The sequence below is a fragment of the Girardinichthys multiradiatus genome, chromosome 10, assembly GCF_021462225.1.
Source record: "Girardinichthys multiradiatus isolate DD_20200921_A chromosome 10, DD_fGirMul_XY1, whole genome shotgun sequence".
Taxonomy (NCBI): domain Eukaryota; kingdom Metazoa; phylum Chordata; class Actinopteri; order Cyprinodontiformes; family Goodeidae; genus Girardinichthys; species Girardinichthys multiradiatus.
Genome location: NC_061803.1, coordinates 142,853 through 167,962, shown reverse-complemented (window position 1 = coordinate 167,962; position 25,110 = coordinate 142,853). Strand labels below are relative to the sequence as shown.

Sequence of the window (25,110 nt, the reverse complement as noted above, 5' to 3'; positions counted from 1 at the left end):
CAGTTTCTAATTCCGACCTGTAGGATTCAATCCGACAACCTTCCTGCCACACCTTTGCTGATTTTACTCTTGTTTTAGGTTCTGTCTGATTTTCTAATTTGTAGAACTGATCGTGGTATGCTCTGCTTCCAGGTCTTCCTTAGGAACTCCGGCTTCATTACAGCTGCTACAGAATTCAGCTGCAGGAACCGTGATGAGGATCAGAAGGAGAACTTTCTGGGTTGGCTACTGGTCCATTTTAAACTGGTTCTACTGCTATTAAAAAGTTTTTCATGGCCCACCCTTTTTATCAGGTTTGGGTTTATCCTGCAGGCTCTGCAGACCCATCAGCCCTTCTGGCATGAGTATCCCACTGGACCCTGAAGTGAGAACTGGAGCAGATGATCTGGACCAGTACCTGAGAGTAGCTGATAAAACAATGTATTCATTCAGGCTGGTTCTGTTTGGTTTTATTATTGCCGTTTGAGTTCTGAACACTTTTACCAGATATTAAATCATATTTTTGACCATATTGATATTAATGCGGCTGCCAGAAACCTTTAATCAACAAGCATCTTTATGGAATGAAAGCAAATAGAAACTTGTGCTGAACCAGTGGAACTTTGACAGAAAGAAAAGAAAAAGAAAGAAAATCAGCATCTTTAAATTAAAAATCTAATTTTCATTCAGTTCGGTTTTAAATGAACTTTTTTACTAAAGAAACAAGATTCTGATATCCATTCAGATCTTGGTTCTACCATGCTACATAAAAACAGCTCCAGAAATACAGTTGGATTCATTTAAAGGAATAAAACTGGTCCAGTTCAGATCAAACCTGCATGCAGTAGATGGAACCACCAGAGACTTCTCAGGTTCTACTGGGTAAGATGCAGAATAAGCCCAAGTTCTGACAATTAAAACCTGAATACAGTTAAATGAATGAAATTGAAGTTCAACATAGAAAATGTTTAACCAAATAAATCTGCAGCTGACCCAGCAAACTGCATCCAGAACCATTCAGGTTCCAGTACTGCTATGAAGGAGCCAACTGGGTCTGGATCAGTTCTCAGGGATTAGGTTAAAGAGCTGAGAAGTTCTGCTGCTGGAAGCACTGAGTGAACAGGTCTCTGAAGGTCTTTCAACCTGTACAGAACTCTGAGACAGATTCAGAACCAACACCAGTCAGGTTCTTGTAGACCAGAAATGAGAATTTAAATTCTCTTCCAAACTGGGAAACAGTGCAGGGATTCAAGGACTGCTGGGATGTGATCGTGGAGGTATTCTGGACTCTGGAGCCTCTGAGCCCATCAGAATCTGACCTGCTGAAAGCCTGCTGCGGGTTTTCTGGGCCCTGTTCTGATAGAACCTCTTCGGACTGCTGCTTAGAACTTTCTAGAACCTCCGGGAGGACAACAAGTTGTCGATGAGGTTAGCTAATGAAAAAACGTCACATGGTCACGTGACGCGACGCTTCATAATCGCATCTCACGCACGAGCCCCCAAACTTCCGGTACGGACTAGCGGCCTAGTGCACGTGTGAGCAGGTGAGTTGAGCTCAGGTGAAGCAGATGGTCGATCGGAACCGCCCCTGGACCAGTTTATCAAGCAGACTCTGATCGATCAGCAGGCAGTTTCTGAGCTTCTGGGTCAGTTTCTTTAGAACCTGTAATTATTAACAGAACAAGGTTGTTAGCTCCAGAACCTGTGTCTTCTTCTTAAAAATCTCTGCATAAAATCACAAAGTTTAGTTAAACGGAACATTTTAACTAATGTTGGTTTATTGCTGAACTAAAAGAAATCCACGTAACCAAAGCAAGAGTTTACCAGAGAACATGATGTTCTTCTCATTGTCCTCCTGTTTTCTTGTGACAGATCTTCATTTCTGATCCTCAGCCCAACCTTTCTGACTGGTGGTTCCCAACAGAACAGTCCACCTGTTTCCTGCAGTTTTGATAATCATAGAAAAGCTTTGATGAGAAGATCTGATCAACCCACCACCCTGTCTGGTCTGACCTCCTCCTACCACTGAAGACCAATAGTAAATGGATCATGGTCTGCTGGTGATTTTGAATATTGGTACTTCTGGTCCAGGGATGTGTTGACCAATTCCCATATTTGCTGCTTACTTTTGAAAATCTCCGTGAAGTTTTTTTACCTACCTGTAGAAACGTTTCAGCAGATGATTTTTTTCTTTGGTTTTGGTTTCACATCTCTAGTCCTGACAGCTGAATGGTGGGTATGGTTGCCTCTACTGTGTCAGGGTAGATTTTCTCTACAAGAGCAGGAGAAGGTGAACTGTTCCACATGTTGCATAACTGACTTTATTTGGTTAAAGTAATTATAACCACATGGTGATGAGGAAACCAAGTGGGAATATCAGGACAAATATGAAGAGAGAAAAATGACCACAAGCCTAAAAGGTGGGGTTGAAGGGAAGATGGATGGGCGAGATGACCAACAACTGTATTTATTAACTCATCATTTGTTTGCTGTTCTCTTCTTCAAAGAGACTTGAGTCTTCTTTGACCTCTACAAATATCCGAGGAGGAACATTGGAGTTGATCGTGTGAACACCTCTGCTTTCCATATTTTCTTTTATTGTCCATCTGTCCCCGTCCACCTAATTTTGGACCCTGAACAAACTGAAGGTGATCATGAGCAGCCTTTCCACCGCCCCCTGGTGGGCCAGGAGAGCAACTACTGTAGCAGCAAACCACAGCTTTGCACACAGCTTTCCAGAACCAAGCAGTGCTCTACTGCTTGGTTCTAGAACAGTTTAATATTGGGATATGAAGTAGTTTAGAACTCTGAGTGTGCTGAACTTCCCAGAGTTTTCTGTTACACCATCCATTGGCTCTGGAACTGTGTTCTTCTCAATGTTTTCACACTCCTTGGATCCCATCGAAGACATGTTAATTGACCGCTTTTGGTTCTTGATCCACCTCGATTCACGGTGATGCTAACTTGTTTTATTCTTATTCTGCTGTAGTGTTTAGTTGTTTTGTCTCGGTCTTACTGCTGTTTTATTGCTGTTCTTATAGTATTTATCATTTAAGGTGCCCTTGAGTGAGAGGTTTCTGTCCCACCATCCTATCTTTGGACTTTACCACTTGACCTACTCCTTCCTGAGAAGATTGTTTGACGCTCTGAACCATCTATGCCTCAATCTCTCGTTTCTTTAAACTACTACCACCAAAATGCTTGATGCAGAGCTCCCCGACCAGAGCATGGCCTAACAACCAAAACTGAGCTGTTGGGCCTGACGCACCATCCTGTATCAACCAGAACCAAATCAGGGTAGAGCTTGCTGTTGCAAGATATCGAGAAATTCACGGTTCTGAAAATGGAACCGATATGGTCCATGGGGCGTCTGATTGAAGCTGTGAGCCAAAACATAAACAAGTGGATCAGTGCACCACCAAAAAGCCATGTGGCACACCTGGTTACTTGCTTCTGATGCCAAAAGATAACAGGGTCTGAATTAGTTTTTCAGATGAAAATAATAAAAATTAGTCTTCCTGTTCTCCTCTCTGTGTCCTCCACTCTGATGGAGCTACTGGACTTGGCTGTCTCTGTCAGGGGGAACCTGTTGTCTTTCAGGGCATTTTTGCAGCAGAACAGTTTGGTCCAGTTTCATTGTACCACCTCTGTTACCACAGTAGGCTGCATCTTGTCTGTTTTCTGCTGCATTCGGCTCATGTTGAGCACCAGGCTAACGGGTTGCTGCTTCACTTATGGCAAAACATTTTTACCTTAATTAGCCAGGGAGGATCTTTAACCAAATATCCATAAATGACGTCTTCTTTGTGTACCTGCTGCGTTCTGGTGGGTTTAGAGTGATGATTGTGAAGCTCTTTTATGACATAAATATCAGTGAAAGTTATGAATCAACTGGATGGGTTTGGATGAAAAATAAAGAGCACCCCATCCCTCAAAGGAGAGTATTACAAAAGGAGGGAGGTTAGAGTTTAAAGAATACCACAGAAGAAGAAAAGGGGTCCTGAATGTAGTCAAATGTTCTGAACAGACCCAGTGGTTTTCTGAGTATTTTTTACTATAACCTGGTTACACAAATATTCCTGGGACAAATGACATCACGATTAAATTAAGTTTTATTGGACCTGCAGCTGCACCGGTCCACAGATCCATTCTTCCTGTCTAGCGAGTGAACATTGGAGATGAATGCTGCTGAGTTTTAACTTAGAGAGAAACTTACATCAGATATCATTGTAATGGTGGATATCTGAAATTAACGAATGAATTACAAATGGGTGTGTTTTTGATAAAACATCAAGTTGGCTTGCCTTACTCCATTGCTGATCATACTGGGCAGCATCTTCTGATCGGGCCCAAGACGAGCAGCTGTTGTAACGGGACCGCTTTCAAAGTGGACAGTGAGAGTTCCAAACCAAATGAAGGCAGTATTTCTGACCCAACTGGACTGGACCGAGTCCCTGGAACCATCCTGGTGTGAAAGCACCCTGAGGAATAAACTAATAGAAGTTGGAGCTGGACCTAGTCTCTTCTTCTCTGCTTTCTTTTCTGAGCGCCAGATATGTTTCTGGACCAGACTGAACTCTGTCAGAAGTTTGAGGCCAAAACATTTTGGTGTTGGGTGTTACTAACCACCAACTGAAAGAATGATTGGGGACAAGAGGTCGGATGGTTCTATTAACTCAAATAGTAGATATTATAACATTGATAGGAATATTTAAAAATTAAACATTAACTTGTTTAAAGGAACCTGTTGTGGACACCCCCACCATCTGTGCTCCTATGATTGAAACCAATTCAACTTGACATGAACTCATATTGGTCCTCACTTATTGAATATTGATGGAAACATTCAGCCGCTGATTTAGAATTTCATGGAATTTGTTGGACCAGTTTTAGTTCTGTTTGGACCTGATCCAAGTCATCACTTGAACTCTGGTTCCCCAACTTCAGAAACATTTGATCCTATGATCTTGTTATTCTCCCACAGATCTCCATCCCTCAGAACCTGCAGGAAGTGTTCAGAATCGTCTGACTCTGAACTTGGATCATTTCTCTTCGAACAGTCAGAACAGATTAGGAATATTCTTTGTTCTGAAGGGAAATGTTCTGTTGAGATGCTGTGAATGGTAATGTTACCAGTTTGGACTGCTCTGAAAGGAAAATGTGGAAACTGGGAATGTTCCGATCAGCGATCCAGTCTGACTGTTTGCAGGTTTCAGATGTAGATCTATGAATGGTGTTTCTGCTGCTTGTTCTGAATCAGATAGATCAGATCCTTTTGAATCTGTTTATGATAAAACCAGAGATCCAGAATGGAGCCACTCAAACACCTAAAACGAGACAACAATTGTTTTCTTTAATGCAGAACGAAGCGGTTCTCATTCCTGAGACCTAAGTTTTCCTGGAATCTTCTGTAGTGGTCTGGATGAACAGTTCTTGAGGTTGTCTGAAGGTCTGTCAGAGTTTTCTTCTGGACTTTGGGCTGTTTTTCTCACAGCTTCTTGTACTCGACTATGAGCTGATGTTGAAGTTCAGAGGAAACTGGACTGGAGTCGGCCACAAGAAGCCAATTCTGCTTAAAGAACCTTTTCCAGCAGTTGTACAGTAGCTGAAAAACTGGATCCAGTTCTTAATGGATGCTTCATCCTTCAGTTAGTCACCAAGTATCAGCTGATGTTTCTCAGAGCTAAAATACTGCTTCAACTTTATATTTTGGTTAATTTATATTCTCCAGTTTAACTCTGCTCCCATGTGTGCTGCGTCGTCCAGCTGTGCCTAGGTGATGGGAGACTCTCGGCTCCAGGTGGAGGACCTGCTTGCTCTCGTTCTGCAGAGGATCAATATGGAGGAGAGCAGCATGGCTGGAGAGAGAGGTAATCAGACCATATCCTGTCCTGTTAGAGTTGGGTGGCTCTGTTGCAGCCCTGGGCCTGATGGCTCTGGGTGTCCCTGCAGACTTCCTCGATGTGGTCAAGAACTTTGAGTCAGTGAGGAAGAGCTGGCTGCGAGCAGAGCTGGAGCTGAAGAAGTACAAAGAGCTGTTGGTGAAGTCTGACGTGGCCAAGGCTGCTCTGGAGATCAAGCTTAAACACGCTCGGAACCAGTTGGATGTGGAGATGAAGAAACGGCACAAGATCGAGGCCGACTACCAATACCTGGTAAGGGATAACTCTAGGCAGGAGGACGAGGTTTAACATGTTTCTGACTAAATCAGAGTAGACGTTACCTGCAGGGGGTTCTGATGGCTCCGACTCTTCTCCTACAGAAGAGGCAGATGCAACTCATGTGTGACATCCTGGTCCAGGACAGTAAATCCAGCGCCTGTCTGAATGATGAGCAAAAATCCCTCTTAGCCACCTTCGACCACCGTGGAGGCAACATTACTCTGCATAGGAGCAGCAAGCGGTAAGTCAGCCAATCACAGGGTTGGGTCGAGACATGCCAGCCTATCACAGAGCAGGGTTGGAGCATATGTAGCCAATCATGGGGTAGGTTAGGGACTGAGGAACAATGAAAATATTTTATTTCTAACTTCTAAAGTTTCCAGAATAAAAGTAAAAACCTGGTTTGAATTGAAAAGAGAAGTAAACAACAATTAATGAACATTGTAGAGACTGGTCAACTGCCTGGCTAACGTTAGCAATTTCCAGTTGTCTGTTGAATCCAATCCAACTTGACTTTTTACTGAAGCACTTTTAACAACCAGCACATGACCTAGGTACTGTACAGTTAAACAAGTTACAAAGAAACAAAAGGGAACACAAAAGGGGGGTTTGGGGGGGGGGGGGGGGGGGGGGGTTTGGGGGGGGTGCTAAAACTTCCGAGTGCCAGTTTAAAGACATGTTTCCCACACAGCACTGACTTGTACACTTAAACCATAACACCGGTTTCTCCGTGTTTACAGTTTTGCTACGCTTGACGACGCTCATATTGTTCTTATACTCACGCGGGTCAGTTTGGAGCCGCAAAATTTTCAAAGTAATATGAATGACCACAGAAAAAAAAAAGGGATTTCTGAAAAAAATCGGATTTGAGCATTAAGACCTGCAGTGTGAACGTAGCCTAACTGTTAAACCAAGTGGGGAAAATACATGGAAAATTGGAGGTGGCCTAGAAGTGAGCCCTGTGGGACTCCACACAACACAGGAGCAGACGAGGACATGTGGTCACAGAGACTAATCCCAAAGTTCATTCCGCTTGGGCGGATCTGAACCACTTCAATGCTATGACCTTAAAACCCCCCACTGCTCCAACAAGAGAGTGAAATGGCCTGATCCACTGTATCGAACGCAGCTGTTAAATCTAAACGCACAAGAACAACAGAGTCGACACAGTCAGTAGTTAAAAATATGTCATTAAAACCTTTTTAAAAGTCCTGATTCAGTGCCGTATAAAAGATATAAAACCAGACTGGAAAATCTCTAAAATATTTCGCGTTTCCAGAAAGGCCTTTAGTTGGCTGTGTACCATATTTCCAAGGACTTTGGAAGGAAAAGGCAGTTTGTAAGACAGACCTGTAGTATGATGACCATGGCATGAACTGCAGGATTAGGTTATTAATAAGAATAATTTATTTATTAATTAGAGGTTTTACTACTGCATGATTGAAATCTCTAGGGTCCACACCTGGCAGCAAACTGATTTACCATTTCAAGAACCAGAGGACCAATAGTTGGCAAAGCCGTAAAGATTTAGTTTCTGCAGTGTTCCCCTGTGATCCTGGCTGGAATCACGGTTTTCCTCAAATCAAGGTTTAAAGGGCATTCCCTTTGTACTCTAAGTTGGAGTTTGAGATCAGAATCAGCTTTATTGCTAAGTTTGTACAAACAAACAAGGGATTTGACTGTGGTACACTGCCATTACAGTTGATGCCAATGGTGTTCCAAACAAAACACCTCCACCCAAATGGGATGTAAATCCCAGTTCTGAGTTCCAGGACAAATGGACTTCCAGAATGAATTTTTAGAATTAGGTTCGACTGAGTCCACCGTCATTGATCAGGTCAAACATGCCTCCAACAGGTTGTCAGTGATTGATGAGTCATCCTTCCTGTCTCACTCCGACATCAGCTACGACCGCACCGATGACGATGTGGTAAGATCCAAACACACGGACAGGACTATCCCGCTGGGATCAGCAGACTGTCTGACAGGATGATTGTCTTTTTGTTTCAGGACTTGGACACAACTGTGATCAAACCTCTGAGGTCTCGAGCCCGAGAGCGGAGGGTGAGTCCTGTTTGATTTTAAATCGGTAAAGGAGACAATGATCCTCTTGTCAAGAATATGGAGAGACCTGTGATCATGTTCCTCACACAGCTCCGACAGAAACGTTTCTGGTCTGTTTGTTTTAGTTTCCTGTTCTTGCTTCTGTGATCTCTCCCACTTTCTTGATTTTCTCCTCTCCTCCTGGTCTTTATCGTGTCCTCGCAAGAGGTTCTCTCATCAGATCACTGTGATGTCAGTGTGCTGAGCTTCGCTCTTCTCATCCTGTTGTCCCTTTTTCTGTCTCTTTCCTTATCTTTAATCTTGTTGCTTCCTGTTGGTTCCGTGAAGCGCTCTTCCATGGGCCTGGTGGTTGGAGGTCCAGTTGGGAAGCGGAACAGAAGTGCAAATGTGTCTGCAGAGTTTCAGGAGAGAAAAATGGTTGAGAAGGTAAGGAGAACCCTGAATTGGTTCGATTTCTACTTGAAGCTAGATGTTTGATTCAGAAAGACTTTAACAGAACCTCAGACTTCCTGACAGGTGGAAATACCAGAACTTATTAAGGCTCTCTTCCTGAGCAGAACCGACTTGTAGCCAAGTTCCATATTTGGTAACTGCTGACTGTTATGACCAATCTGCGGTTTATTCTGAGGTGTGGTGAGATATGGGTCAGGTAGGCAGTGGTACATGAGGAGTCCTGCTTCTTAGTGGATAGATCCAGACTTTCAGCTGGTACTGGACTGAATATTGTTTGCTCATATTAATATGCAAACATGCATGAATCTGGACTATGTGACACAAGTATAACTTTATTATGAGGTCAGCAGTGGTTAACAAGCAGTGCCGCATCTTGAAACACGTTTTTAGAACCAGAGGAAGAAAGGGCAGAAGATAGGTGATGGTATAATGGTTTGCAGAGCTCCTCTTCATGCTGGTCCTTATGGGACCAGTAATAATGACCAAATTGGCACACAAAGCAACCTGCAGCCATTCAGTCAGCATTTCACCAGCATTATACAAAACAAGTAAATCTAATTAAGCACATATAAAATCTGGGTCTTCCGTGGTAGATGATGTAATTACAGCTTTTCTTACTTTGGTCCAAAACAAACATACGTTTTAAAAATAATCTTTGAGGATACAAATTCCTGGTGCTAAAATGAACTAAGCACCAGTTCTTTAGCCCCAAAATACTGGTGCCAACCCATCAACAGTTAGCTTCTGGACCAGAGGAAAGAACCATTTCTTCAGGAGCTGGAGTCTCAAAATCAGCAGCCAATCAAAATGTTGTGATAGCCATGTTTGAAACCCCAGACTTTAGTTTTGTTTTTGATCGGTCAAAATGAAAAAATAAAAATGTTAAAACAAGAATTAAACTGTCACATTGAAAGATGCTGTCTCTAATGGGTATTCCACTTCCTGCTGGTTAGTGGCTGGCGGAAAAGCCCCATCAGTTCCAGTTTGACATGGGAGCACTTGGAAAATAATGGCAATAGCTTGGCAGCACCTTTTGGACCAGCTGCCGATGATCAGGAGAGTTTTTTTTTTAAGGCAAGTACAATTAGAATCATCTGGCTCAGAGGAGATTTCAATTCAATTCAAAAATACTTTATTAATCCCAAAGGGAAATTAAATGTTGTTGTAGCTCATATTATGAAGGTTTCCTCAAAGAGCCGTTGTAGATGCTGATGGCTGTGAATTTGAAGAACCATCTCCATTTCAACTTTGGAACTAATAGCATGTTTGCCAATATTGATTTAAAATGATGAAAACAGGTTTAAATTGGACATACAAGCCTAATGATAAATTAAAATCAAATGTCTTTTAAATTGGTAATGGCAGTGTGTGAATGTACGGCGTCCATTGTGGTTCTTTACCTTGGATGTGTGGGTGTGAGCGTTTTTATGTGTACACGAGGGTGGGAATGTGTTATTATGTCTGTGTGTGCCTGTTTTTGTGTCAGGTTAGGCCTTGGGCTGCTCCCTCTCCTGGATCAGTTTACGCCCCCCATCAAATGTGGGGCCTATTTCCTCCCTGCCACACTACCTCCCGGTGGTTGGTGTCACTGGTGTACTTGTGGTTCTCTGTGTCCGGGGCTGAGTGCTTTGGTGTGTGCCGGCTCACTCCCAGTGGCTGCTTGCTGGGGCCTGGATCTCTGGGCTCGGTCGGGCCTATGCTTGGGGAGTAATATGTCCCGGGGACTCAGGTCTCTGGGTCCATGGCTGGATTTACTTGGGTGTAGGCTGCTGCCACTGGGGCCTGTGGGTTCGTTGTTGCAACTCCCTCTTTCGTGCTTCTTATTTTTTCCTACTAGTTTCTGTCTCCGTGTTTGTAACAATTGAAATAATCCCAAAGCAGTTTCTAATAAAGTTTTTTTAATTTTTTTTATATAAATGTCAAGCAGAGCTTTAAAGCGTTGGCCGTAATGCTCCACTTGTGAAAGTAAATCTGTTGGGCTTCTTCTTGGCACTCAGACAACAGTTCTGAACTACTCAGCCAGACAGGACACGGTTAAAAAAAATAAAAAATTGGTAATGGCGGGTTTACTGTGTGCAAAAAGTGAACCTCAGGTTTCCAATTGTCTGGAGCACCAATCAGAACCTTGATTCCTGTATTTTATTTACCGTATTTTCCGCACTATAAGGCACACCGGATTATAAGGCGCACCTTCAATGAATGGCCTATTTTAGAACTGTTTTCATATATAGGGCGCACCGGATTATAAGGCGCATAGAATAGAAGCTACTGCAGTCAAACGTTTGACTGGGGTTGTGTTATGCATCCACTAGTGGGGCGCTGTTGCTTTCATACGAATAGTGACTGTAGCGACGTTTCTACTTGCTGCTCTCTGTTCAACAACCCACTATTCGAGTTTGTCCTCTAACTGTGGCCATCTCACTTTATTCCCTCGGAAACTCTTTTTAGTCTTCTTTACTTGGCACAGGTCATCTTCTTGCTTCCTCCACTTCCGTACCATTGATTCATTAATGTTGAATTCTCTCGCTGCTGCTCTATTCCCATGTTCGACTGCGTAGCTGACAACCTTGAGTTTGAACTCAGCATCGTAAGCGTGTCTCTTGAAAAGTGCCATTTTGGGGTCGTTATACACACACAAGTGGTGTTGGACTAGGAGTAAGCACAGTACAGGTGTTTACCGCTATTACTTCGGCGACGCCCCTGACTACGGTAGCCGTAATGCTGCAAGCGGTGCGGCTTTGTAGTTTACCAGTCGTACTGAAACATTTTGACAGAGCGCCGTGTACAACCAGTATGGATCAACCAATTAACCAATTGATCCATATATAAGGCGCTCCGGATTACAAGGCGCACTGTCATTTTTTGAGAAAATTAAAGGTTTTTAAGTGCGCCTTATAGTGCGGAAAATACGGTATTTATTTTTTTGTTTATGTTCAACTGCAGGTAACTACTGAACGTTTGGAGACACACTGAGGGTTATAAGCAGGGGTGAAAGTGAGCCGGTACGGTCTGGTACTGCGTACCACTAAAAGATTCCGCGCCGGTACACAGTACCGGGAAGAGGGAAGAACGGGTCTGCTATGAAGCAGTCATCCAGAACCAGTTACGGCTGCAAACATTCACGAGCACACAAAGAACATCAAATCCGCTACCAATAGGCAGTCTAAAACACGACTTAATCTGTTTATAAATATAGTTATTTTCCCCTGATTCCAAATAGTTTCTGAACTGTTCTGTTATGCTGGAGCCTCAATGCTCTTGCGTTGCATTTCTCTCCCCTCGAGGTTTTTGTGAACGACCATTTAAAACGAGCACCGCTACGTTTAATGTCTGTCTGCTCGCTAAATAACCCAGTTAAAAGCAAAGGGAGAGAAACTAGTTGTGTTTCATGTTATATTCCTGAATTACAACACATTACAGCTCGAAAACACCGTTTATGACCAGAGATTTCACATACACTACACGAGAGCGCATGCGCACTTACCTCCAAAACAGAGCAGTTGCCATGGAGATTGGTGCGTTCGATTTAATGGACTGGGAGATTTTACACAGGTGGTGCACAGATAAAAAACCGCCGCTTGCGTTAGGACAGGACGAACAAAAAATCACTTACCATCTACAGACTTAAATAAAAAATAAAACAACCGCAATGTCAAATTTTTAATTTAGATGAAATCAAAACTTGACCACAATGCAAAGAACAATAACTTCTTTGTTCAAAAGAAAAGACGGAAACTGAAGATGAAAAGTTATGCATCAGAAAATAGTTTATCATTGTTTGATGCATGGCAGTTCTTTTAACAATTGAAATTATTTATACAGTACAGACCAAAAGTTTGGACACACCTTCTCATTAAAAGAGTTGTCTTTATTTTCATGACTATGAATATTGTAGCTTCACACTGAAGGAATCAAAACTATGAATTAACACATGTGGAATTATATATTGAACAAAAAAGTGTGAAACAACTGAAAATATGTCTTATATTCTAGGTTCTTCAAAGTAGCCACCTTTTGCTTTGATTACTGCTCCACACTCTTGGTATTCTGTTGATGAGCTTCAAGAGGTAGTCACCTGAAATGGTTTTCACTTCACAGGTGTGTCCTGTCAGGTTTAATAAGTGGGATTTCAAGCCTTATAAATGGGGTTGGGACCATCAGTTGTGTTGTGCAGGAGGTGGATACAGTACACAGCTGATAGTCCTACTGAATAGACTATTTGACCAAGAAGGAGAGTGATGGGGTGCTGCGCCAGATGACCTGGACTCCACAGTCACCGGACCTGAACCCAATCGAGATGGTTTGGGGTGAGCTGGACCGCAGAGTGAAGGCAAAAGGGCCAACAAGTGCTAAGCATCTCTGGGAACTCCTTCAAGACTGTTGGAAAACCATTTCAGGTGACGACCTCTTGAAGCTCATCAACAGAATACCAAGAGTGTGTGGAGCAGTAATCAGAGCAAAAGGTGGCTACTTTGAAGAACCTAGAATATAAGACATATTTTCAGTTGTTTCACACTTTTTTGTTCAGTATATAATTCCACATGTGTTCATTCATAGTTTTGATGCCTTCAGTGTGAAGCTACAATATTCATAGTCATGAAAATAAAGACAACTCTGAATGAGGTGTGTCCAAACTTTTGGTCTGTACTGTGTGTGTGTATATATATAATATATATATATACAGGTCCTTCTCAAAATATTAGCATATTGTGATAAAGTTCATTATTTTCCATAATGTCAAGATGAAAATTTAACATTCATATATTTTAGATTCATTGCACACTAACTGAAATATTTCAGGTCTTTTATTGTCTTAATACGGATGATTTTGGCATACAGCTCATGAAAACCCAAAATTCCTATCTCACAAAATTAGCATATTTCATCCGACCAATAAAAGAAAAGTGTTTTTAATACAAAAAACGTCAACCTTCAAATAATCATGTACAGTTATGCACTCAATACTTGGTCAGGAATCCTTTTGCAGAAATGACTGCTTCAATGCGGCGTGGCATGGAGGCAATCAGCCTGTGGCACTGCTGAGGTCTTATGGAGGCCCAGGATGCTTCGATAGCGGCCTTTAGCTCATCCAAAGTGTTGGGTCTTGAGTCTCTCAACGTTCTCTTCACAATATCCCACAGATTCTCTATGGGGTTCAGGTCAGGAGAGTTGGCAGGCCAATTGAGCACAGTGATACTATGGTCAGTAAACCATTTACCAGTGGTTTTGGCACTGTGAGCAGGTGCCAGGTCGTGCTGAAAGATGAAATCTTCATCTCCATAAAGCTTTTCAGCAGATGGAAGCATGAAGTGCTCCAAAATCTCCTGATAGCTAGCTGCATTGACCCTGCCCTTGATAAAACACAGTGGACCAACACCAGCAGCTGACACGGCACCCCAGACCATCACTGACTGTGGGTACTTGACACTGGACTTCTGGCATTTTGGCATTTCCTTCTCCCCCGTCTTCCTCCAGACTCTGGCACCTTGATTTCCGAATGACATGGAGAATTTGCTTTCATCCGAAAAAAGTACTTTGGACCACTGAGCAACAGTCCAGTGCTGCTTCTCTGTAGCCCAGGTCAGGCGCTTCTGCCGCTGTTTCTGGTTCAAAAGTGGCTTGACCTGGGGAATGCGGCACCTGTAGCCCATTTCCTGCACACGCCTGTGCACGGTGGCTCTGGATGTTTCTACTCCAGACTCAGTCCACTGCTTCCGCAGGTCCCCCAAGGTCTGGAATCGGCCCTTCTCCACAATCTTCCTCAGGGTCCGGTCACCTCTTCTCGCTGTGCAGCGTTTTCTGCCACACTTTTTCCTTCCCACAGACTTCCCACTGAGGTGCCTTGATACAGCACTCTGGGAACAGCCTATTCGTTCAGAAATGTCTTTCTGTGTCTTACCCTCTTGCTTGAGGGTGTCAATAGTGGCCTTCTGGACAGCAGTCAGGTCGGCAGTCTTACCCATGATTGGGGTTTTGAGTGATGAACCAGGCTGGGAGTTTTAAAGGCCTCAGGAATCTTTTGCAGGTGTTTAGAGTTAACTCGTTGATTCAGATGATTAGGTTCACAGCTCGTTTAGAGACCCTTTTAATGATATGCTAATTTTGTGAGATAGGAATTTTGGGTTTTCATGAGCTGTATGCCAAAATTATCCGTATTAAGACAATAAAAGACCTGAAATATTTCAGTTAATGTGCAATGAATCTAAAATATATGAATGTTAAATTTTCATCATGACATTATGGAAAATAATGAACTTTATCACAATATGCTAATATTTTGAGAAGGACCTGTATGTGTGTGTGTAAAATACACCCAGTGCTTCCCCAGCCCCCCCTCTAGCTCCGCCCCTAAGTACCGGCAACAATTTAAAACTACTTTCACCCCTGGTTATAAGTAGTAAAAATCTGAACATCATGAACAACGCAGTGACAGGAGATAAAATACAAATAAAAAATAAAGCAGAAATAAAACAGGACCAAGAACAGGACTCTGTGGAACTCCATGTTTGGGCTATAGAAATATTTAAATTTGCTCATAAATGAGATCAAGACGCAAGCAATTGTAGAACTTTCCCAGATACACACTTTTGGTGTTTGTAGTGAGTCAAAGAGTCAAATGTTAAACTGAAGTCCAGCATCATTAAGACTAGGTTGTCCTGAACACACGCTTTTCTCAGAGACCCTCCCAGATGGCCGAGCTCCTCACCCTATCTCTAAGGGAGTGCCCGGCCACCCTACGGAGGAAGCTCATTTCAGCCGCTTGTATCTGGGAGTTCGTGGCCATAGGCGAGGATAGGAACATGGACCGGCACAATGTCCCCATCACTGCGGCAGCCACACTAATCCGTCTCTCGATCTCCTGCTCATTTCTCCCCTCACTTGTGAACAAAACCCCAAGATATGTGAACCCCTCCACTTGAGGCAAGAACTCGCCTCCAACCTGAAGAGGGCAAGCCACCCTTTCTGGTCAAGGACCATGGCCTCTGACTTGGAGGAGCAGATCTTCATCCCAGCTGCTTCACACTCTGCTGCGAACTGCCCCAGTACTCCCGACTCCGTACTCCTGGAGCACCCCTGACAGAGCATCACAAGGAACACAGTTGAATACCTTCTCCAGGTCCACAAAACACATGTGGACCGGTTGAGCAAACTCCCTTGAACCCTCAAGTACCCTGCAGAGGGTGTAGAGCTGGTCCAGTGTTTCATAGCCGAGACGGAAACCACACTGTTCCTCCTGAGGTGGAGGTTCGACTATGGGCCAGACTCTCCTTTCCAATACCCTGGCATAGGCCTTACCAGGGAGGCTGAGGAGTGTGATTCCCCTATAGTTGGAACCCACCCTCCAGTCACCCTTCTTATGAATGGGGATAACCACCCCGGTCTTTCAGTCCAGAGGCACTGTCCCGAATGGCCACACAATGTTGAAGATGTGTGTCAACCATGACAACCCACACATCCAGAGACTTGAGGTACTCAGGGCAGATCTCATCCACCCCCGACACCCTGTCACCACAGAGCTTTTTAACCACCTCGGTGACTAGCCTGGGTGATGAAAGAGTCTAACCCAGAGTCCCCAGCCTCTGTTTCCACCAGGGAATGCGTGACGGCAGCATTGAGGAGATCCTCAAAATACTCCTTTCACTGCCCGATACTGTCCCCAGTCGACGTCAGCAGCTCCCCACCCCCACTGTAAACAGTGTTGGCGAAGCACTGCTTCCCCCTCCTGAGGAGCTGGACGGTTTGCCAGAATTGCTTCGAGGCCAAACAGTAGTCTTTCTCCATGGCCTCACTGAACTCCTCCCAGGCCCAAGTTTTTGCCTCTGCCACAGCCCGGACCGCAGCTCGCTTGGCCTCATGGCACCCGTCAGCCGCCTCAAGCGTCCTACAAGCCAACCACAGCCGATAGGACTCCTTCTTCAGCTGGACAGCATCCCCGAACCCGGTTGAATACATTCCTGGTCGAGGGCTCTGCCAGACATTTCTGGCAGACCATCACCATATGCTTGGGCCTGCCAAGTCTGTCCAGCTTTCTCCTCCTCCAGCGGATCCAACTCACCACCAGGTGGTGATCAGTGGACAGCTCAGACCCTCTCTTCACCCGAGTGTCCAAAACATGCGACCGAAAGACACAACAACAAAGTCGATCATCGACCTCCTGCCTATGGTGTCCTGGTGCCAAGTGCACTGATGAACACACTTATGCTTGAGCATGGTGTTCATTATGGACATTCCTTGACTAGCACAGAAGTCCAATAATAAAACACCACTCAGATCGGGGAGTCCCTGGGAGGGGCACTTTGCAGCACCCCCGACAGGGACGCCAAGAGCGAGGCCGGGTACTCTGTAGTACCTCTCGGCCCGTAGGCCGAAACAACGGTCAGAAACCTGTCCCCAACCCGAAGGCGCAGGGATGCGACCCTCCCATCCACTGGGGTAAACCCCAACACAAGACGGCTGAGTGGGGGGCAACAAGCAAACCCACCCCGGCTCGCCGCCTCTCCCCGCGGGCTACTGCAGAGCAGAAGAGAGTCCAGCCTTTCTCGAGGAGATGCGTTCCAGAGCCCATGCTGTGCGTGGAGGTGAGCCCGACTATTTCTAGTCGATATCTCTCGACCTCTGGCACAAGCACGTCCCTAGAGCCAGCCTAAGCATCCGGAGATCGGGCCGACGAGGTCTCCACCTCGTCCGTCACCCGATCCTCTTTGCACCGTTCCCTCATGGTTCCTTCTGCAGGTGGTGGGCCCACTGGGGGATGGCTCTGCGTCTCTCGTTCGGGCTTGGCCCGACCGGGTCTTGCGAGGAGCAACCCAGCCACCAGGTGCTTTCCAATGAGCCCCGACCCAGGCCTGGCTTCAGGGTGGGACCCCGGCTCCACCGTACCAGGCGACGTCATGTACCTCAATTGTGTCGTCCTCATGAAGGTGTCTTGAAGCAGCTCTTGCATCTTCAGCAATCTACTAGCCCCTTTCAGAATTCTTGGATTAACAGGCCAATGGGGTTTTGATGAGAACCTTCCAAACAGTTCTCATGAGACAGTTACATGACGGTCCATTACAAAAATCTGCAGAGAAATGACCACCAGAGTTATGAACAGATTGAGTTTTGGAGGTGTCGAAGATGGATAAAATGCAAAACAGGTGTCAAATGGAGTATGTCCTAAGTTCTATACTGGTTCTGTCATGAGTTCTGCCCTTGGGTCCTTTTTTTTCCAGTCTGGGCCCTGTTCTTTTCTTGTTGAATGCTCTGGAACAGATAGTTGGTGGTTCTACTGTCTGTTTTCATTTCCAAGCTGTTATTTAAGAACCTCTTGGGTCAGTGGTCCCATTGAACCAACTTCCTGACAGAAACCAGTTGATGATCTGCAGATGAGACTAAACCTCAGAGAACGTACTGAAGCAAAATCTCGGTGTCAAATTAAACAGCTGCGTTCTGACCCGATCAATGAATCAGAGCCGGATCATGTTCTACACTCTTCAGCTGAATGGATCAAGCATCCCTCCAACCTCCATTTCATTTTCAACAACTGTACAATTATTAAGAAAAGCAGCAACTGATAAACATTTCTGCTTGGAGAACATATGGCCAGACTAACTACAGACATGTAGGACAGTCGTAAAGGTCAAACTTTCAGGGTTAGATGTTAGCTTCAGTGTAACCAATGCTAAAACAAGCAACTTCAGAGATCCCTACATGGATGCTGGAGAATTTTCCTCCTTGTTCTGAGTTCAGGATCCTGCTTCAGTTGAAGCATTGCTACCACCTGAGCTGATGCTTGCATTGTGGAAGTTGGTCCTGTGGTTATGGTACTGTGATCCAGGTACATTTAGAGTGCATCCTCCTCTCCACTATTCTTACAGTCAGATGTTTGATCACATACCAGCAGGAAGAGACTGAATACCAGGTTCAGAGAACAAGTAAAAACTGGGTTTATTGAAGGGATCCAACAGACAAAAATTAGCTCTAATTCACAGAAACCAACAGGATCACTAATGGAAGATTAATATCGTTGCTGAGGGCTGATATTCTGAATAAACTAACAGAACCTAGCGGGGAAACTGTTGATTCTGGCTGATCTGAGACCTCTGTTCCACTCAGGAAGTAGAAACCATTGTGAAGGCATCCGTGACAACTCCTGATGCAGGTGGACAGATCCACATGGTTCTGGGAATTACACAAGAAAGTCCTGATAACCCGGTTCGATCCTTCACCCAGGAGTTTGCTGTTTCAGTCGGGGGAGGAGGAGGTGAGCTGTTCTTACATTTGAGTCACATTTTTAGATTCTGAAATGTTCAGAAGGAGTTATCCATCAGAACTTTGGTATATGGGTCAAAGAGCTGAGAAGAGTGCAATACAAAATGCTGTGCATGAGAACAACCATCAGAGTTCAGTGTGTGACACACAGAAACGGGTCAGCCTACAGCCACCAGGGTCTATAACTGCACATTTGTATTTATGGATCTTCTTCTGCAACAACAGCCTTCCTATGGTCCAGAGGGTCAGAACCTAGAAACTCTGTTATATACGCTTGTTGCACCTCATAAAGACAAATTTCTTATTTCTTACTAAATCATACTACGTGTAAAGTTCTGGTTCTGATCCTTCCAGCATTCACTTTGATTCTCTGTTAAAACATCAGGGTGTTGGTTCTTCGCTGAACCAACCTCCTATTAATCTGCTGGTTGAAGTTAAAACTCACTTTAATGCTGATGGAGACCCTTCAGGAAATCAGCTCAGGTGTAAAGAACTGTGTTCTGGACTAGAACAAGTGCCGGACTACTGTACACCACGAAACCTGAAACTCAGTAGCTTTACTTTCTAGTGAATTGTCAGAATTGACCAGAGCTCCTGCAGGTTTGGTATTGGTCCTTGACCAGGTCCAAGTTAATGTATCCCGTCTGTAACACAGAGCTTCATATTGAACCAGGGAGATCTTTTACTGGTGATGAGAAGCCGGTTCTGGTCTCTGATCCTTTCGTCTTTCCTTTAGATCAAACATCCTTGTGGAATTCTAACGACGAGACCTTGGTGGAGCTTCAAGCTCCTGTAGAGGACAGAAACCTTCCAACCGGCAGACCTCAGAAGACCTTAAGACATGTGTTTCTGTCTAAAACGGTGAAGAAGTCTTACTGGACCTAGTCTGGTACCCTCTGTTTAATGTTTCTGAGTAACCCGTGGTGTTCTTCCAGGTGATCCGGCCAGAAACCTGCGTGCCATGTGGAAAGAGGATCCGCTTTGGGAAGATGGCTGTAAAATGCAGGAACTGTCGGCTGGTTGCTCATCCGGAGTGCAAACAGAATTTCCTAAACGGCTGCTCGACCTCCAGCGGTGTTACAGGAAGTGGATCTCAGATGGTACCTAAAGTCAGAACATCTCTCTTTGCCTGCTGAATGATAAACAACCTGTTACTGATCCAACAGGCTGGACCCGCTGTGATGTTTTCGACTTATGGAGCTAATTCACTTCCAGGTCCGTGTCGAACATAAGGTGAACCTCTGGGACAGAGATCAGGACATGGCTCCAGATTACCCTGCAGGAAGTAGGCGAAAATCCAGAACGCTGGATGTTTCTGCAGGATTTCTCCTGATTCAGTCTGAAAACTCCAACTTTTACTTTGTTAGCTTCAGAGAGAATGTCTCATCAGCAGCATTTCTGATTTACCTGAGCAAACAGTTTTACATGATGCACCTGCAGTTATGCTGACAAGGTGAGGGTGTAGAATGGTTGTCATACAGAACACCTGTCAGGGCTGGGTTAGAACCTTTTGTTGTAGGTTCAGACAAACACAACAACCTCCTAGTTTTGGACTGAATAGGTGTGTCGGGAGACGGTCTGGTCAGAAACTAAGCTGCAGTGCCATCAGACCATCATCAGAACACCAACAGAACAGCAGCTCTGACTGAAGCTCTGCTCTGTTTCAGGACTCTCTGGAGGCTTTTGCTCCATTGACTCATCCCAGAGTTCCTCAGCTCATCGTGGACTGCGTGGCTGAAATAGAGAGGAGGGGTCTGCAGGAGGTGAGACCTCCTCTGTTGTTGCTTGTCTGAAGTCAGCTGTCTGATCTCTGCTGAAAACAGCAGAGATCAGACAGCTTGACTAGAGCTCGACTAGAACCACTTCTCACACTTTCAAATGAGGGTGGTCCCAACAGTCTTCAGGAGCTCTAGAAGCTCTGATGCTTGAAGAGCTGAGTTGTCTGATGGTGGAGCTACTGAACCCGCTCCTTAGTCTGAGTGTAGGGTTCTTCAACTCTGATCCACCAGAGAACTGTCCCAGCTGTGTTTTCTGCCCTGTAGTCATGTTGCGTGAACTGTCAATCCTCAGAGAGGTCTTTACCGGGTTCCCGGAGGCGAGCGTCCTGTGAGGGATCTCAGAGATCGGATCCTTCAGGGGAAATCATCTGTGATGCTCAGTAAAGTCCAGGACATCCACGTAGTCTGTGGCTTCCTGAAGGATGTCCTGAGGAGACTGAAGGAACCCCTAATCACCTTCAGGCTACACAGGACCTTTATGGAGGCTTCAGGTGGCAGGACCATGTCCAAATTTGGCTCAGAATTGGATTTAGTCATCCACTGAATTTAATGTCTGTCTTCTAGAGCTGGATGAGGACAGCGGTTCTGCTGTTCTGTACCGAGCCATCTCTGAACTGCCGAAGGCCAATAGAGACACCCTGGCTTTCCTCATGATTCACTTACACAAGTAAGAACCTTCAGCAGACCCAGGTCTGCAGACAGTACCTGGACTTCAGCTTCCTCAGGCTGCTGTCGTCATGTCAGATTTACTGAACCGACCTGTCCTCTTTGAATGTCAGAGTGATGAGGAGTCCACCTTGTCAGATGGACCAGAACAACTTGGCCAGAGTGTTTGGACCAACCATAGTGGGTCACAGCATATCTGAGCCATCTCCAACAACCATCATGAGAGATGCCACCATTCAGCCAAAGGTCTGTTTTTAAAGAACCAACTGATGGGTCCTTGGTTCTGAGCTGGTTCTAGTTCCTTTAGTGAATTTGGATCCCCTGATTGATCATGTCCTCAGGTTGTCTGCTGCCTGCTGTCTCTTCCTGAAGACTACTGGAGACGAGTCCTCACAGTGGGAATAGACCAGAACCCGTCTACATCCTCCTCTAGTAAGATCAGTTGAAATGAAGGACTCAGCGGGTTTAACGAAACCTGAAAGGTTGTTGCTGAGCAAATGATGGAAACAGCCCAAACCTAAATACACGTGCAAATTCAGAACTGGGATGATCCACTGAAGTTCTAATGTGATTCCTTTCAGGTCGCTTGTTTCAGCCACTGACCTCTCCAGAGCTAAACAACTTCTACAAAATGACCAGTCCGGGATCAGTGCGAGGAAGAATCGGAAACATGGGATGCACCATCAGCAACACGTAAGATCACAGCAGACCAGGTCCCACTAAAGGTCCTCTACGCCTCGGGGTACTTGGTTGTCTGTCCATGAATAGAACCAGGATGTTTTCACATTATTATTCTGAGCTATGGGTACATCTAAAAAATTAGAATATAGTGAAAGGTTAATTGTTTGTGTCCCTCATTTCAGAAAAAGAAACTGATTCATCATACAGTAAAATATTTGAAGCCTTTATTTCTCATCTCTCTGATGATTCTGGCTGACAGACAATGAAAACCCAAAGTTTTGTTTTTCTCAAAATTTGAATATTGTGCAAAAATTAAATGGCAAAGACTCCTGGTGTCCTAGCCCAATCAGCTAAGTAACTCCAAACATAAGCAAAGGTTTCCTGAGCATCTAGATGGTCTCAGTCTGGGTCAGTAGGAGAGACCAATCATGGATAATAGTGCCGACTGGACAGATGTCCAGAAGACAGTCACTAACCCTCCATGAGGAAGGGAAGCCCAACAGGTCATTACCAAAGAAGCTGGTTGTTCAGAGTGCTGTATTCAAACATGCTTGATGGAGATGCTGATTTCATTATGCAGTAGGACTTGGTACAGGTTGACCTGAAAGCTGCTATGAAAGCAACTTGGGCTTCCATCACACCTCAGCAGAACCACAGACGGACCTCTTCTGCAACACTGATGCAGTAATTCATGCAAAAGGAGTCCAGACAAAGTACTGAGTGAATAGAAATTAATGTAGTTTTCAGAAGGCTGACATCTGTTAAAAATATCTTTGTATCTGATGTAATTTTCTGATTCACTGAATTTTGGGTTTTCAATCTCTGCCAGCCAGAATCATCGACATTACAAGAAATAAAGGCTTAAAATATTTCACTATGTGGAATGAATCAATATGAGTTTCACTTTTTGACATGAGGGACCAAAATAAAGAACAGTTTCACCTTTTAATTTGTTTTAGATGTACCTGTAGACTGATTTCTGACTAGAAGAAGGTGGCAAAACGGTCCTGAAAAATTCTGCTTTACCCTGGGGGTAAGAAACTGTTTCTGTGGAGGCTGGTTTTAGCAGACAGCGCTCTGTAGCGCCACCTAAAGGTAAAAGCCTAAACAGTTTGTGTCCAGGATGTGTGGGGTCTGCAGAGATGTTAGCTGCCCTCTTCCTGACCCTTGACCTGTATAGGTCCTGGATGGAGGGAAGGTCAGCCCTGATTATTCTCTCTGCAGACCTGATTATTCGTTGCAGTCTGGACCTGTCCTGTTTTGTGGATGATCCAAACCACACTGAGATGGATGAAGACAGGACAGACTGAATGATGACAGTGTAGAAGATGACCAACAGCTCCTGTGGAAGGTTGGACTTCTTGAGTTGCCTCAGGAAGTACAGTCTCTGCTGGACCTTATTCTGAACATCGTCTATGTGTGAAGACCATCTTAGGTTCTGAGAAATGGTAGTTCCTAGGAACCAGAAGTGGTCCACAGCAGACACAGTGATGTGGAGGATGATGGGGGGTATGAGGGGGTGGTGTTTTGTTAAATTATAATCCATTCAGTTTATTTATAAAGCACCAATTCATAACGCATGTCAAGGCATTTCACAGTCAGTTCAGTCCAATCATTCGGATTCTGAGTCAGGTTCCTACATTCAGCTTAATCCTAACTATCAAACAGTCAGATTCAGTTATTTATTCAAATTGGATAAAAAGTTTTTCTATCTAAGGAAACCCAGCAGATTGCATCCAGTCAGTGACTTGCAGCATTCACTCCTCCTGGATGAGCATGTAGAGACAGTGGACAGTCACTGGTGTTGTATGGAGTAAGAACGCTGTCAAAAACAATGTGTGTATAAAGATGGAAATGTGTGCATATTAGTCAATAGTTGTGCATAAGTAAAATCCAAAAGAGGTTTTGGATATTTTCTCTATAAGAATACAAAATAAAATGTTACAGCTTCAAGAAATTACAAAAACAAAATTCAAGTTTACAGTTGTGATTTATTCTTTATGAATACAATATGCTATAACAGTTTGTGAATACGATTTCTTTTCTTTGAGAATACGAATTTACATCAGCGACTTGGTGTCACGTGATCTCAGGCTCAGAATATAGTGGGTGGAGTTATACAATGATGTACAGTAGGTGGCGCTATGCACCTCTGAATTTGTTGCGAACCGCCAGCAGAAGAAGGGGAAAAAGAAGAAGCAGCACTAGCGCCAAGATGACGGACCAAGAGCATATATTAACGACATTAAGACATATATAAACTTTTTAACATTACCTGGCTTTGTACCGTAGTTTCTTGGTCCGTTTATTTGGTCCTTTGTCATTTCTTCTGTTGTTTGGTGTCTATTTTCTTTTTCTTTCCTGATGTATTTGTCTTCCTCAGTCTCCCTGGATGTCTTCCTTTACCAACCTAAACATTTTGTTGGGACTCAGCAGACTGGGAACAACCAGGATCTTTGTCTACACTGAGCTAATTTCCATTCTCAGAGGAGCTTTAGAACCCTTTCCAGTGTTTCATTTGACGACTTGCTTTGGGTTTCCTATCAGTTAGCTCGTTAAGGTCTCAGCTTTCTTTTTCAGCGGTTTCACATTTAAACTGTACAGGAGTTAATTCAAGAATATTACATTTATCAGCTATAATTCATGATAATTTGAATGTTTTGTTCTCAGAGATCCACCAGAGCCTGGAAGAAAGTTCTTCACTTCACCCAACTGACCAACACGAAGTACTGGCCCTCCCAAGCTTGAACTGACATGCTTAAGTTTTTTTTTTTTCAGAATAAAACTTGAATGGTTTTTATGTAAACAATGTTTTTGCTGTTAAAGAAAAGAAAATGTAGCCGTTTGTCCTAAATGCTAAAGTAATAAATGTGAAATAAAAGTTTTTTTCTGGCAGAATATTTGGTTGTCCTGAGAGTTTCATCTGTTGAGTTAGACCATCTTCAGAATCCAACAGCAGGATCACTTGATGGGAACAGTTCTGCTGATAACCCCCCACGGTGGTCTGCTGAACTCTGTGATCACCTGAAAGATACTTGACGATAGGTAACCCTGTCATGGAGCTCCTGATTTTTCAG

The 25,110-nt window shown here is 44.2% G+C and overlaps 1 protein-coding gene and 1 long non-coding RNA gene across 14 annotated transcripts; one reads left to right on the top strand and one right to left on the bottom strand.

Annotated features, from left to right (window-relative positions):
• Window positions 1-538: 538 nt before the first annotated feature.
• On the bottom strand, window positions 539-1,925 carry LOC124874750. The gene is made up of 2 exons (XR_007039877.1): window positions 1,804-1,925; window positions 539-1,642 (listed from the first exon to the last, which is right to left on the bottom strand). It is a non-coding gene; the product is annotated as an uncharacterized LOC124874750 (long non-coding RNA).
• On the top strand, window positions 1,032-24,933 carry si:ch1073-416j23.1 (rac GTPase-activating protein 1). Of its 13 annotated transcripts, XR_007039875.1 has the most exons (20): window positions 1,475-1,625; window positions 1,852-2,039; window positions 5,746-5,849; window positions 5,932-6,134; window positions 6,209-6,381; window positions 7,998-8,070; window positions 8,151-8,204; window positions 8,532-8,630; window positions 18,753-18,900; window positions 19,645-19,769; window positions 19,844-20,008; window positions 20,124-20,141; window positions 20,576-20,671; window positions 20,979-21,177; window positions 21,251-21,353; window positions 21,466-21,598; window positions 21,694-21,784; window positions 21,934-22,045; window positions 24,417-24,593; window positions 24,704-24,933. XR_007039875.1 is itself a non-coding variant. In XM_047376243.1 (19 exons), the coding sequence occupies exons 3-19, from the start codon at window positions 5,759-5,761 to the stop codon at window positions 24,747-24,749; spliced, it is 1,929 nt and encodes a 642-aa protein (XP_047232199.1). In that variant the 5' UTR covers window positions 1,475-1,625; window positions 1,852-2,017; window positions 5,746-5,758; the 3' UTR covers window positions 24,750-24,933. The 13 variants fall into 13 exon arrangements, 12 of the variants coding, with proteins under 12 accessions (XP_047232201.1, XP_047232199.1, XP_047232207.1 ...); XM_047376243.1 differs by lacking the exon at window positions 24,417-24,593 and having other exon boundaries at window positions 1,852-2,017; XM_047376251.1 differs by lacking the exon at window positions 24,417-24,593 and having other exon boundaries at window positions 6,242-6,381.
• Window positions 24,934-25,110: the final 177 nt, after the last annotated feature.